At 42.0% G+C, this 13633-nt stretch overlaps 2 protein-coding genes across 3 annotated transcripts in view; one reads left to right on the plus strand and one right to left on the minus strand.

Moving 5' to 3' along the window:
• The first annotated feature begins 1244 nt into the window (after positions 1-1244).
• LOC108145442 overlaps positions 1245-13633 on the plus strand; it is a 37078-nt gene continuing 24689 nt past the window's right edge. Inside the window, exon 1 of the mRNA XM_017270870.2 lies at positions 1245-1313. Coding sequence (XP_017126359.1) covers positions 1269-1313 — 45 coding nt within the window. The 5' untranslated portion in view covers positions 1245-1268. The remainder of the gene's footprint in view (positions 1314-13633) is intronic.
• LOC108145443 lies at positions 1755-7033 on the minus strand. Of its 2 annotated transcripts, none has more exons than XM_017270873.2 (7): positions 6464-7033; positions 5384-5788; positions 5144-5316; positions 4897-5073; positions 4306-4452; positions 3967-4230; positions 1755-3295 (listed from the first exon to the last, which is right to left on the minus strand). In XM_017270873.2, the coding sequence occupies exons 1-7, from the start codon at positions 6743-6745 to the stop codon at positions 3193-3195; spliced, it is 1551 nt and encodes a 516-aa protein (XP_017126362.1). In that variant the 5' UTR covers positions 6746-7033; the 3' UTR covers positions 1755-3192. The 2 variants fall into 2 exon arrangements, with proteins under 2 accessions (XP_017126362.1, XP_017126361.1); XM_017270872.2 differs by having other exon boundaries at positions 5144-5322; positions 6464-7032.

Genomic DNA, 13633 nt, shown 5'->3' on the forward strand with positions numbered 1-13633 from the left:
TCATAATTTTTCATTTCCCCCAGTGCCATTAATTTCCCATTAAGTTAAACGCAGCTGAATTTGCATACATCCATAACCGGTGTCTCGGCTCTTGGTTTTTCCTGGGTGAATCGGTTAAAATGCAATTATCGGGGGAAGTTGCAATCTGATGACACTCCCTTTTTGGCCGGAAATCGAATTGATTTGCCGGTTGGGCAGACCGGTAAAGCAAAAACCACACGAAGGGCAGGTGGATCGAACCCATTGGAAGATTTATGGCTATGAATTGAGGCTTATTGAATATGTATAAATGTGTACGTGTAACCGGTGGTCCGAGACTCGCATAATTGACGGCCCATTAGACGGTAATGCAAAAAAATTGATGCCCTGCCTTGGCAGACCGTTCTTCCCTCTGTCGGAAATTGAATTTTATAAACTTTCTAAGGACGAAGCAGCGGAGAGCTGGAGTTGAGTTTCTAGGCAGCAATTAGTCCTTTTTAAGAGGATGGCGATGGGGTGGTAGGGGGTGGTAGATCGGCCAACAGAAGCTACGTGCCATGCGTCAGCTGGAAGAACGGAAACCGAAAAGTTTGTTTATGCTTAGAATTTTTAGCTCGGCCGTGGCAGTTGGGAACAGACCATCATGTAGCTCTGGCTTCGACTGCTGCTGTCATTCGAGTGTTTTAATCAATTCTGATTTAATTTTACGCCCAATTAAGTGTGAAAAGCGTTTGATGTCGAGCATTTGGGTGCGAGAAGCAAATGGCGACGGAATACTCCCCCCCACCCCCCTCGAGTTTTCCGACCAGTCACGCAAGCGTGAGCATTGAATACGCCATATGTGAGGGGGTGGTGGGTGGTGGGTGGCCTTTGTTCGCCTCCAAGGTTCCCAAGTTAACTTCGGCCTTAGGGTTCGGGGTTCATTTGGTTCGCAGCACTCGCACTAGAATAAAGGCATTTTTAGATGTATTTTGAATATGTGTGCCAGCTTGAGAGCTGGAGACACTCACCGCCGCTTGTGTATCCCTGCCGTGGCTTCCGCACTTGCTCACCACCCCTTGCTTATCCTCCTCACCTTTTTGCTAGTCCTGCCTACCTGCCTACTTGCCTGCCTGCCTGTGTTTCTCCCTGTGTACTCTCTAACCATGGAACAACTTTCTTCTTATGACAGAGACAGACGTGGCATATAGTTCCGCCAACCATTATCCAATAATCTCTACCAACAGCCACGGCCGAGCCGCTCCTCCAGTTTCAACGCCAGGCTAAGTCTGTTGGAGAGTTTAGTCTGCATGACTGCCGATCCCATATCGTTGTGCTTTTGGATTTGTTTGCAGGTAACGACCATGACTTCAAAACACCTCAATAAGCTCAATTAATAATTCGTTTTACAATATAGTCATTCAAGATTACTTTGATCTAAATATAAATATAAATAAATGTGTTTACCCTAAATTCTTTGATAAAATTTAAATACGCCATCTGAAATCTAGCCTGATTCAAATGTATATGTTTTAAATATATTTACCAGAAGGAGCTCTTGGACGTTAAAGACTTCCACTCCTGATGGCCCTTCAGGAGCCATAAATCCTTGTCGAGGAGTGTGAAGTGAATTGTAGTCATAAAACAATTTTCTTGTACATTTACGATACCACAAAACACGACAGACAAAGGCATAAAGAAATGTAAGGAGTGTCGGAAAGCACTTGACAATTTTTCCCGCATTATAATTAACCCAAACTCGGCAAAAATCCTTTTTGACTAAATGTGTTATATACTTTATTTTGGATTTTCATTTATTACTTATATAAATCGATTTTTGTACACATAAATTTCGATTTACATGGCAGTTAATTTTGGGGTTTTGGAGATTGTCGTAAGGCTAGACACGTTTAATTGAGTGGTGTTACACTTTTTCCCCCTCCATCACTTTTTCGGAGGGGTATTCGCATGTGTGATAGTGTGATAGTGTGTTATGTGCTTGTGTGTTAACTTAGTTGTCAAAGACGGCTGTCTTTTCATAGACGAGTGTAAGCTAATTAAAAATAGTATTTCGTTGTAGTAGCAATTTCCCACCTTGCTGCTGTCCTTAAATGAATGAGTTGTGTGTGCGAATGTGTCAGTTTATATAGGGTGGGTAGTGCGTACCTAACCAGACTGTACCTACTACCTACACTTTGAAATTTAGCACACGCTTTTCTGTTGACTGAGGACTGTTCATTTTACTTTCAACGTGTGCTTATTATTGGGTCGTGTACGTTGTGGGTAAATTGGTGAGGATGAACATGCTTGGATTGCATCAACTGGGTAAACTAATCTTAACTGATAACTTAGAACTAACTGAAATTACACTGGCGTTTCGTGGTCCGAACATAATGCCAAATAATTCGTCCGGAAATCAGCCGCGGTGCTGCCTATTCGTTGTTAAACTCACCATTTAGAGTTACAATTTTGATGTACATAATTTCAATACTTTTTTGTGGAAATTTTGCAACTCTTAATTTTTTTTTCCTTTAGAAATTTTATCTTCATGAATGTTGCATATTAATAAAATATTTTGAAATTCGTAACGTAATTTTGACAGATTGAAGAAGCCGAAAATAAAGTGAAACGCGAAACGAATAGATTCTTTTATTTTTAACACCAAACGCTGGCCCTGATCGAAATCCCATTGTCTTGGCCGGCGTTTCAGGCAGTAGGTATGGGTTTGAGCTTCCCAACTTTCTGGCCTGTACGAAACAGTTTTAGCGTATAAAAAATAAAGATATCGAGGGGTAGAGAGATTATGACGAGGTCTAAAAACTAATTCCTTAGTGGTTGCGTTGCGCCTACGTCGAGCAATCGAAGAGTAACCCATGGCGGCGAAGAACATGCCCTCCATGAATTGACAGTTTTCGTTGCTCGCGCACTTTTTTCGAGCTGTCTTTTTCTAATTGCAGTCTTACGATTATCATTTTTATCATTTTTTTTTTTTGGTTGACCGTAGCCTCGGTTCTGTTTTCTCAAATGATCAGATCCCTCTCCACGTCGAGGCCCCCGATCTTGGATTTTTTGGATGGGTGTCGGTGTTGTCAATATCGACGCTCGAGTCGTTGTTTGTGTGTGTCTGTGGTGTTTGTGTGTGTGTGAGACGGGTCCGGTTTTGGGTGCCCGGTGGGGTGGCGGTAGGTGGGCGGACCACCCCATGCCGGGCACTTCCCATGTGGCGAGCTGCACTTAGTAGACAATCAGCAGGTTGTTCTCATTGAATCCAGCCGAGTGACCGGCGTTGCGTACAATGAAACAGGATCCGTCGAAGTGCATGCGTTTCTCATTACGACTGCAAGGTAATGGGGAGAACAATGAGTTGTTAGTAAGAAGGAAAGAACGGATAAAAAAAACCTTTATTTACAAACATAACATACTTGCTAATATATTGCTCTCAATGAAAATAAGGTCCTGGAGAAAGTTGCAAACAAAAGGGTTTGACTAGTTTGCTGAAAAACAGACAGACTTATTCCCTTCTCGCCATCCCACACTATTTTACTTGTAAAAAAAGTAAGTCTAGTTCCTCTTTTATTAGAGCACCTTTGTTTTGTTTAATCAACAACAAAATTTACATGCCTCCAATAGATGGAGTCAACTATTCTAACACCATAAAACCGAAAGCGTCATCTGTTGTAGAAAAAATACTTGATCTGAACCTAAATCGGACTGCTTGCAATTACAACACTGATTATGCTATTTTAATAGCTTCTTACATAATTATTCGACTTTAAAATTTGTTTGGTTTGTTGATAGATACATCTAAATTGTTTTTACTGAATTTTGCGGTTTGTGGGCGTTTAGTCAAGCCCTTCATAAAGTTCATAAGACACAATCAATGTTAAATTAAACAAATATATATTAATATGTTTGTTTTTGATTAGTCCTATGATCAAAGGGGAATCTTTGCTTAAGTGCCTGATTGGAAGAAACAAATTGCGATGCAAAGGGCAGTGGCTGACTCACCGGACGAACAGGTGCGAAGTCTTTCCCAGCGAAGCCGTGCAGTGAATGCCGGGCGTGGTCAGGGTGGCCGATCCGTTGCTGGGACTGGTGCGAATCAGGCACTTGTTGTGCTGGCGAGTGACCTTCACCAGGCCGTCGGCCGCCTGTGTGATGCGGAATCCGTTGATATCGTACACCTCGCTGCCGTCCTCGGCGCAGTTGTAGGTGGAGTTGGCGATTACCTCGTAGGCATCCGCCATAAAGGACGGACCGTGACGAGAGTCGCTGCGGAGCGTTGATTAGAAAGAGGAGCTCGGCGAATCGATTTTGGCAATCTGGTCTTGGGCGGGATATACTCACTCGTAGAACACAGCCAGGGTGTAGTCCTTTGTCAGGTCGGTAAAGGTGTCCGTGGTGGTGCGCGTGCCAGCTGTGTCCACCAAATAGATGAGAGCGCAGGACTCGCTGGTGAAGCTGACGCCCTTGTACCACATTTTGGCATAGCGACTGTAAAGAGTAAAGAGGACTTTAGTTGGGCTTTTATTCATTGCTCGATTGCACAGCAATCTGCCTATTGGAATGTTTTTATAAATGTTTCTATATTACAACCATTTATAAAAAAACATACAAATTTACTAAGAACAAAAATAATTGAAATCGGGAAATTTCAGTTTTTGATTTTGTGTCGAATTTTTTTATTCTCAAACTAGCTAATAGAGGTTAAAAACCTGAAAACATCAGTGTCCCAAAATTCTGGTTTATGATTTAAAACCGGAAAAGCTTATGAACAGAGGTTTTAAAATTGGAAAAAAACTAGTGATGTAATTGTAACAAAAATGTAATAATTGATTTGAATATCGATACTTACGAATATAATATCGATATCCAAATGAATTACTAAAACGACTCTTAAAAACTTCCTGCGTAAAAAGTTTACCAAGCGAAACTTACACAAAGTTATTGGCCTTCATTCCATCAAAGGTGACGATCTCCACCTTGGAGCCGCTTTGCAGAACGCGTCCATTGGGATGGATGAGGGCCGAGTTGCTGCAGTTGCGCGACAAAGCGACGGCCACCATGCTGCGCTGGTTGAGCACGCGCACAGCCTTGTCCAGGGTCATGTCAATGCTGTAAGGGATTTGTTTTATTCGTTTTATTTGTTTTATAGTGACTTATTGTAGCTTTCCACTCCACCCACCGAACACCTTCGCGCAGGCGCAGCTGGATGGTGCCGTTGGTCATGGCAATGGGTCCTGATCCGGGGCACGGCGGCGGTGTGTTGTTGTCGAACTCGAAGGTGCGCGAGCTGACGCGACCCAGGGCGTATGGTGGCGGCGGCATTGGCGACGGGAACTGCTGGGTGTGGTGCGCCTGTGGCTGAGCAATTGGAATTTACTTTAAGAATTTAGATGGCAGGTAATGAAAGAAGGGCACCCACCACACAATAGGCTCCTTCAGCATCATAGCCAAAGCTGGAGTTGTAGCGTCCTGTCAGACTCTTGCCGCTGCGCGTGATGTTGCCGGCATCCAGCTCCATGCCCACGGCCTCGAAGCCAGAAGCCACCTGGGGAATGGTGCCGAATGGCGAGTGCGAGGACGGATGAACGCCCAGGTGCATAAAGGGGCGGGCACTGGTGCTCGTCTGGCTGGAGCACTCCTTGGCCAGGACGGCGGTGCTGGTGCCCACGCTGGCGCTGTTTCCCAGGCTGCTGCTGCTGCCACGCTCCAATCCTCGCTCCAGGCCCCGCCTCACGCCGCTCACGCTGCCGGCACTTAGCGACAAGCTGCTCATACGGGAGCCCAGCTGGCCGCTCATCGAAGGCACAAGGCGCATGGTGGGTTGCTAAGGGTTAGGAGAGGAAAGGATGTAAGGATGATCTGCAGATAATTCTAATAGTTAGTTTTGTACTTAGAATTTTAGGCTGAACTCCTAGAGCTTACGTTAAGCCGCATAGAACGATCCTTAACATTCAATTTTAAAAATTTGTATTAAAATGATCTACCAGTGTTCATTATATATTATATATCATATTAGCTTTTAAATAGATAAATGTTTCGGAGCATTGTGAAGATGTAGCATTTTATTGTTTAGCGTGACGCCAACTCGATATAAAGTTATATTTCTTTCCTTCTGTCTTTCTTTCTTTCTAATACTTCTACTTAGGGATAACCCTAACAGGGGTGTTAGGGTTGTTGCCTCTAGGGCAACCTGCCTGTTTCCTTCCTTTCAGAAAATTAATGTTAAAGTTTATAGCGGTACTGTTATAGAGCTATGACAGGCGTGGCCACAACTTAATTGCACTAAAGCAAACGATAAGTATTTTTGAGAATTTGGCTTACTCCGCTGTGTCCTTGAATACAGCTACATATTTTCGCATACATTTTTGCCAAAATAATTTGGATGTGTCAAAAAGTGACAGGTGAGGACTATATTTTCAGTCCTCATCTGTCACTTCAGCAATGACAATGCTAATTCTAGGTGAAAATTTATTGAAAATGGCAGGGCAACTCTTCTCACCGGCGACGGGCTGTTGTTGGTGTAGACGGAGCGCTGGCGCACCCCGTTGGGCGCCTTGGTGGGCGAGCGAAGGATGTTGTTGATCTTGTCGTTCATCTGGGCACGGGACAAGAAGTCCTCGGCGTTGAAGATGCCCACACGGCTGCTTTTCGGGGTGGTCACTGGCACTGGGGCTGGAGCAGTCGGCTCCTCCTGCGGCTCATCGCAGCCGGTTTCCTGGCACTGCACCTCCTTGCTGGTGCTGGTCTTGGGTGGCACGGTGTCCTGCGAGTCGGTGACCATCTTGTTTAGCTTCTCGTACGGATTTGCAATTGGTGGACAGTGAACAGTGGGCAGTGAACAGTGAACAGTGAAGTGGTGTGGGACTGCTGTACTGTGTGCTTTGGTGGACCCGGGCCTGGACTTGGTTGGTATCTGGATCTAAACGAGAACGGCACACGCGCGTGCTGGTTGCAAAAATCAAGTACTCTGCTCGACACGGAACACAACGACTCAATGAGAGGAATTTAATTTTTATTTTTTATTACTTTTCAAGAGCTCTGCTCGCTGCGACAATTTTTGAAAGAATGACTCGCCACATCTGCTGTTCGAGGAATGTGCCATCGATTCTGACAGTCTGTCGCCTACCAAGTTTTCGATAGGTGAAAGTGCGATGCTATCGAGTACTTTCTATTGCAATATATTGGTCAGTATATGCGGAAACCCTTTTTTTTCAGGATGCCAGTTTAAGTTCCGCCCAGTGTTGCATACTTTTAGACGGCAAAAAGTTTATTGAATTCAAAATAACGCATTTAGCGACGAAAGTGTTGGATGAGTTTTAACTGCAACCGACAAGGGGCTTTTAGAGTCCGGAAAACCAAGTTTGCCGGCATAAAAGTCAGGCCCAGGCCCTCGGCCCACTTAATTGAATTGAGCAATAGACTTGAACACAGCAGCGTTCCTGCGCAATTTATTGCTGCACTTTTGTACAGTTTCTCCCATCTGTAAGCAGCTCAAAGAGGCTCAGGCCTTTAGGTCTTATTGGCAAATTGCATTCACCTAGGAGGGAAGTAAAAGAAGAAATTGCACTTTCCCTCATTGAACTGCTCATTTTTGTTCAATGCCGGAATGGCGATGAAAAAATGAGACTAAAAAACTTCTGAAGAACTCGTAGGAAATGTCACGAGTCCCATAAAAGTTATGTTGGAACGTGAGCATCTGTCTTTGCCAAACACAAATAAAATATAACTGAATACATATCCTTCGATCCAATTGAAATAGTACATTCAAGAGCATTTTTAAAAAGACACATCTTCGTTTAACATATTCGAAAGCAAGGAGAAATTTGAAAACAGGGTGAGGCGTGACCTTGTCTGATTTCTATGCCAACTTTTATATACTTTGACAGTCTAAGACTGTTTATTGCATTTATTAACAATAAATAATAACAATCATTCTGTTATTTCTGTGCAATAGTTTGACTTTCGCTTCAGTTCCTTCATCAGTATCTCGCATCTATATCTGCCTGAATGTTGACAAATTCACAAAAATATTGGCAAATCCCCAAGGTCGTTTAATCTTGTTTTTGCTGAGTTTGGTTTTCGGTTTTTGTGCTTTGTGGGTTCACTAACTCACCTTCGGAGTGAAAGGACCCTGAACTTCCGAATCCATTGTGTTTTGGTCCGACTGTCAACTCTTTCCGCTGGCATTCCCATGATTGATTTTGGCTTTCGCTTTTTCTGCGGGGAATAGTTTGCTTAATGAGCGCATTGACTCCTTGCATTTGGCCATCGGCCCACGCAAATTTAGATAGTCACTTTCGCCATCATTTCTATTTCAATTGACGCGTTTATTTGGCTGGCCGACATGTTTGCATTTTATTTTTGGCGCTGACGGGTCATTAAAAATCTGCCACTGCAGCTGCACTTCCTCCCACGCATCGCATTGACTCAGTTTTGAGCACTGAGCACTGGCTGAAAGTGAAAACGAGAAAAAGAACAAGTTTAATGTATTTATAGCAGGAATGCAACTGCATATGCATTCAATGAAATACGGAAACTCATTTGTAAAAAGCACCCATTTCACCCCGCTTGTTTTTCCGTTGTCACTTTCGCCAGCCGCAAGCGAACAAATTGGTTAGCCTCCTTTTTCAGTATTTATTGTTCGTATTGTGAATTTTCATTCGCGAAAATGCAAATTTGTCGACAGGCTGCTGAAATTTCGGTTGTGTGGGCGCGTTGGCAAAATAGTTTGCTGAGGCTGGATTTTAGTTATAATTGCGGCCGATTTATTGGCTTGGAATCATGTTTGCCAAATTTTAATTAGCTTGAGTCCATAATGAAATTACAATTACACAAAAAACACAAGCGAAGTGAATTCAGCAGTTCTCTATTATTTGCTAAAGCTCATTTAAATATGGAAAACTATTTTCGTGGTCGGCTGACTGAGCAGAGTGCCAGTGAACCTTAAGCGCAGACAAAGATGATAAAAATCAGGTATATATATACACGAGTATATAGACAAAATGCATTCGACTTGCCCTGTGTTGCAATCTTTGACGTCATCGTTGTGGTAGTGACCACTCAAAATGATGAAAAACGTATGGCATAATTGAAATGGATTTTAAAATCCATTTGTTGTGCCTTCCTTATTAAATCCTTAGCAATTTTCATTAAAAACAATTATCACCAGCGACGCCACTTTCTCTTTGTCGACGCCAGGAGTTTTCCCGGGGTGACGGGAAATGCTCGGAAATTAATTGATTGTCAAGATGAGGCAACGGCAACGGCAGCGCTACGGCAACCGAGCTGTGTAAACAAATAAATGTGTCTGGTCATTCAGCGGGAGATCTTTGTTGTCGCCTTTAGATGATAATGCCGCCCGCTGTCAGCTATGGAATTACACTCGCACACAGCCCACTCACTCACTATATATACCGATATTCCGATGTACATTAACGGATCTTAACCGATTGGCACGCGACGCTAAAAGCCTTTCGACTTGGCTTCCATCAATATTTTGGCATTCCAGGCATTTCGCCGTCGAATTCCTTGGCGACTTTTCTGTTTACACAATCCCCTTGACACGGCTCAAGAGTAAATCCAGTCACCCGGGTGATTCACGGGGATTTCCTGGAGACGAGAGCCACCTACGCGTGCCTTAAAAACGATATGAAAACAGATTGAAAGGTTGGCCAAAAATTGGTCTGGTCGAAAAGTCTGCCAACTGCCGCCGTTTGACGTCATCGGTTCCTCGGCACTTGCCAAAAAAAAAAATCTATCCACCTATCTATAGTCCGTCCAAAGGTGTGCTAGGCGGTATTTTGTGGCTGGGCGGGTTAGACTTTCGCAAGATTTAATGTGTGCTGGCGCTTTGCCCGCGATGTCGGGCCGCATTTCACGCTTCATTGGCGGGCGACGGTGACGTTGTCGCGTCTGCTTTGATTTTGATAAAATAGGCCAAAGTGCTCATCAATAATCATTTCTGTAAAGATCGGTGAGCGAAGCAATTATTTTTACAGCATTTACAAAGAGTCCGCAAACGGAACGCAGAAGATAAGTTGGACCATGGATAGCAATCCATTTTTATAAGCATCCTTCACACATCAAACTTTTCAATAAATTGATAAATTGGGCTAGTTTTTAAAAAATAGTTGTCCGTAAGGTCTGGGGAATAAACCAATCACGTGATTTTTTAGAAAACTTTTTATTGGTTTTCTCAAATTCAAGTTATAGAGTTTTTGTAAGCCGTAGGTATTATAACAACTATAGAAATGAAATGTAAATAAATGCAGTTTTTTTTTTTTGTGGAAAAAAAAATTGTTTCACCTATACTTCCTGACAAAAGGTAGGAAAATATATTCATTGATTAAGGACAAACTTAAAAAAAAAACATATATTCAAAGCAATAAGAAGTGATTTTATTCAAGTCATGGCTTTTATGATTCAATATACCAAATTATTTAAAATAGGCAGCAAAGGATTTTCCGCAAAAGACAAACCATTCTGTTGAACATGTTTAACTTTTCCAAAGATACATATTTCTTCGTACTTATTCTGACCGCAATTTTTAATTGTGCCCTATATTTATTTAATTTTAATTACTTGAATATAATCTCCATTTATCAAAGAAAAGCGCAAAAACGTGGCACAGCCACTAGAGTATACTCATATTTTATTCATTGGTAACCCACAAAGAAAACAACTGTAGCAATTCTATCCAAAAAATCGTGCAAAAAGCCAAGGAGACGCGGACGTGCCTCTTGGCAGCTACCACGCCCACTTTCCCAAAAGTGTTCCACTTTCTCAGGTTTATTCGGCGCCCACCTCGCTCCAAGATTCCCGAGAAGGCATAAATCAAGTGACTTTCACTTTTGCCTGTTCCGCCTTCGCCCATTTTATCTTATTTTGCTGTTGTTTTTGTCGAATATTAATTTTTTTTATCTGTATTATTATTGCGGGGATTTTGTCAAAATGAATTTTATAACACATGCTCAGTTTTATTTGATGAGGCATATCTATAGATACGAACGTGTACCGGTGACTACTTATCATGAATGTGAAGTGTGCCCGCTTTCTTCCTTTTCGGGAGGAATAAACTGTCGGGTTTATAGGACAGTATCCCCCGCATCGGGCAAGGTGCCCAGACAATCACAAATGCATTGGCAATTGCAGACAAGGGCTGCATAGTTTCCGGCACGCATATCGCTCGCTTTGTGCCATTATTATATTTCCAATTCCCGCAGCGGGAAAAGAGTCGACCAGACTCGCTGTCCAGACGGAAAAGTTCAACGCACTGATGGAATCATCGGGCTGGGGACCCAGTCATTGTTAAATGGCGATTGGCCATAACCAGACCAAGGAATCACAATCGGGCGACTCAACTATTTGCAATTCCCCAACCCCAAAGCACACCCACAGAACATCAAGCGCAGACATCCCGCTGACTCAGAAATGTGACCCCATCCCACGAGAACTGTCCACATTTTGTGGCGTCCCCATTTCGCGGCGAGAGAATTTACAATTTCAGCAGTGAGCACACCTTTTTTACAGTTTACACAGTGATAAATAAATCTACCTGAATGGGCATTCCTTCACTGCTCCAAAAAGGGGATGGTAAAAATAAATAAATAAATTGAATCCAAAAATTTGTTCTTCATATGTAAAGGAAATATTTAAATGAATATGTAAAGTACTGGATGTAAACCGTAAGTGTCTTTAACGCATCACGTTTAAGCCCAAAATTAAATTAAACATTTCAAATGCAATCAAATAAAATGTTGAAGAAAATCAAAGCCAAAAATATTAAACTTGAGAACAAAATGCTGGGATTTACTATTTGATTTCATATTCTTTTTTTTTTTTTAATTTACAAAATTATTTTATTGTTCTCTATTTTGATTTAATTGATATTTGTATAATTGGTCTGGTTCACAACAAAGTATTCGAATTAATTTGTAAACCGGCAAGAATTAAATAACTGAAATATTTATGATAGAATGGTTTTTCGCCAAGTGCAGATGGGAAATGTAAAATTCCACAGCTATCTGTGGGACCTGGAAAACTGCAAATAAGAATGAGGAAAAGTGAACCGCAAACGCTGCCCATTTTTGAGTGTCTTCGTTGTTTATGGTCCGCTGCGGTGGCCACTGTCAAGTGAACATCTTCCAACGCCCATTCTCGACACCCACATTTCACGGGCAGCAGAGCACCTCAACTCTGGAGGAATGCTTTCAACTTATTTCTTGGCACTGTCTTGTTATTGGGATCAAGTCAATATTTGTCGAGTGAAAATTACTTCCTGCCCTGAAATTCAGGCATTTCTTAAGTACGCTCATTCCCTTTTCATGCTCGCCACCTAGATGTTTGCATTCCGCTGCTGTCTTAATTTAAAAATTACAAATAATTGTTTGTACAACTTGATTCACGTGACCGAAAACGTTTTAATTAGGAACTGCTCTGAACTTTGTGCACAAGAATTTGTCATCTTGTAATGAAAAAAGTTTGTTTATCTTTCATGTTTTTACAATTGGATGCGTGATTGTTTATTTAATAAATGCTTTATGTTTTGCTTTATCTTTTTGTCCCGTACAATTAATTTACACTCTGAAGAGGAAAACTTTTTTTAAAGTGATTCTGTTCAATTTTTGATTATTACATAACTTATTCAGGAAATACACAACTAAGTATTAAATGACCTTTGTAACACCTTAGGAAAAAATACATTTTAGGATAAAGTTAGATAACTTATAGTACTAGTATTTTCATTAAATATATTAAATGTTTGTTTTTTGAAAAAGTACTTTAATGTGTAAATGGATTTAACTTATTTGCTTTTTAATTACTGAAGTGTATATTACATATTTAAATTTATAGTTTCCCCCAGTTATCCTACTTCATAGTTGTCACCAACCCACTTAAAAGTGTAACTTTGTTAACATTCAAACATAATGAATTTTGAAACCCGTGCTCTGTCCACTTTTTCGGACCACATGTCCGAGCACTCGGCCATTTTGGCCGGAATGAAATTAAACAGGAAACGCGGAGGGGGCGTGTTCGGCCCTTTGTCATGACAGTGTGGGTGGCCAACTTTACTGTTGTCCTTGTTGTTGGCGCGGCTGTTTGTTTGTTGTTTGCTTTTTGCCGTCGTGTTGGCCAAAAGCAAAGCGCCAGCGCCGAAATCGTGTCAAACGAAACTGGAAACTGGCGGGCGTTACACATGGCAACTTTAATGCGTGGAGCTGGGCAAACACAAATTCAAATGTGTACACAAAAAGTCAAGGACCCGAAAAGTTCTCAGATTTATTTGGTGCAACTCAAATGAGGCAGAGCAAACAGATGAGCTGATTGTTTACCCAATTTATAACCGGATTCAGAGGCCAAGAATACATCTCTAACTGGCCTGCATTTGGCCCAACCCTGAAACGAATTACATTTGCTCAGACCAATTTGCACTTGAGTTTTTCATGTTTTCATGTTTCATTGCGTAAAGATGTCAGCGAATCCATTAGATTCACGCAATTAGCGTCAACATAGAGTGCCATTAGCTGGAATTCATATTCGTTCTTGAGCGCGTGGACATGCCGGAAGTGCCGGCGACCTTTGATCCAATGATGATTGCCTAAAAGCCTGGCGGTCGCTTCCATTAAGGTTGTGGTTTCATGGCGAGCCTCCCGGTATCCTGCATCCTTGA

This window comes from Drosophila elegans, unplaced genomic scaffold (genome assembly GCF_018152505.1).
Source record: "Drosophila elegans isolate 14027-0461.03 unplaced genomic scaffold, ASM1815250v1 contig_520, whole genome shotgun sequence".
Lineage (NCBI taxonomy): Eukaryota > Metazoa > Arthropoda > Insecta > Diptera > Drosophilidae > Drosophila > Drosophila elegans.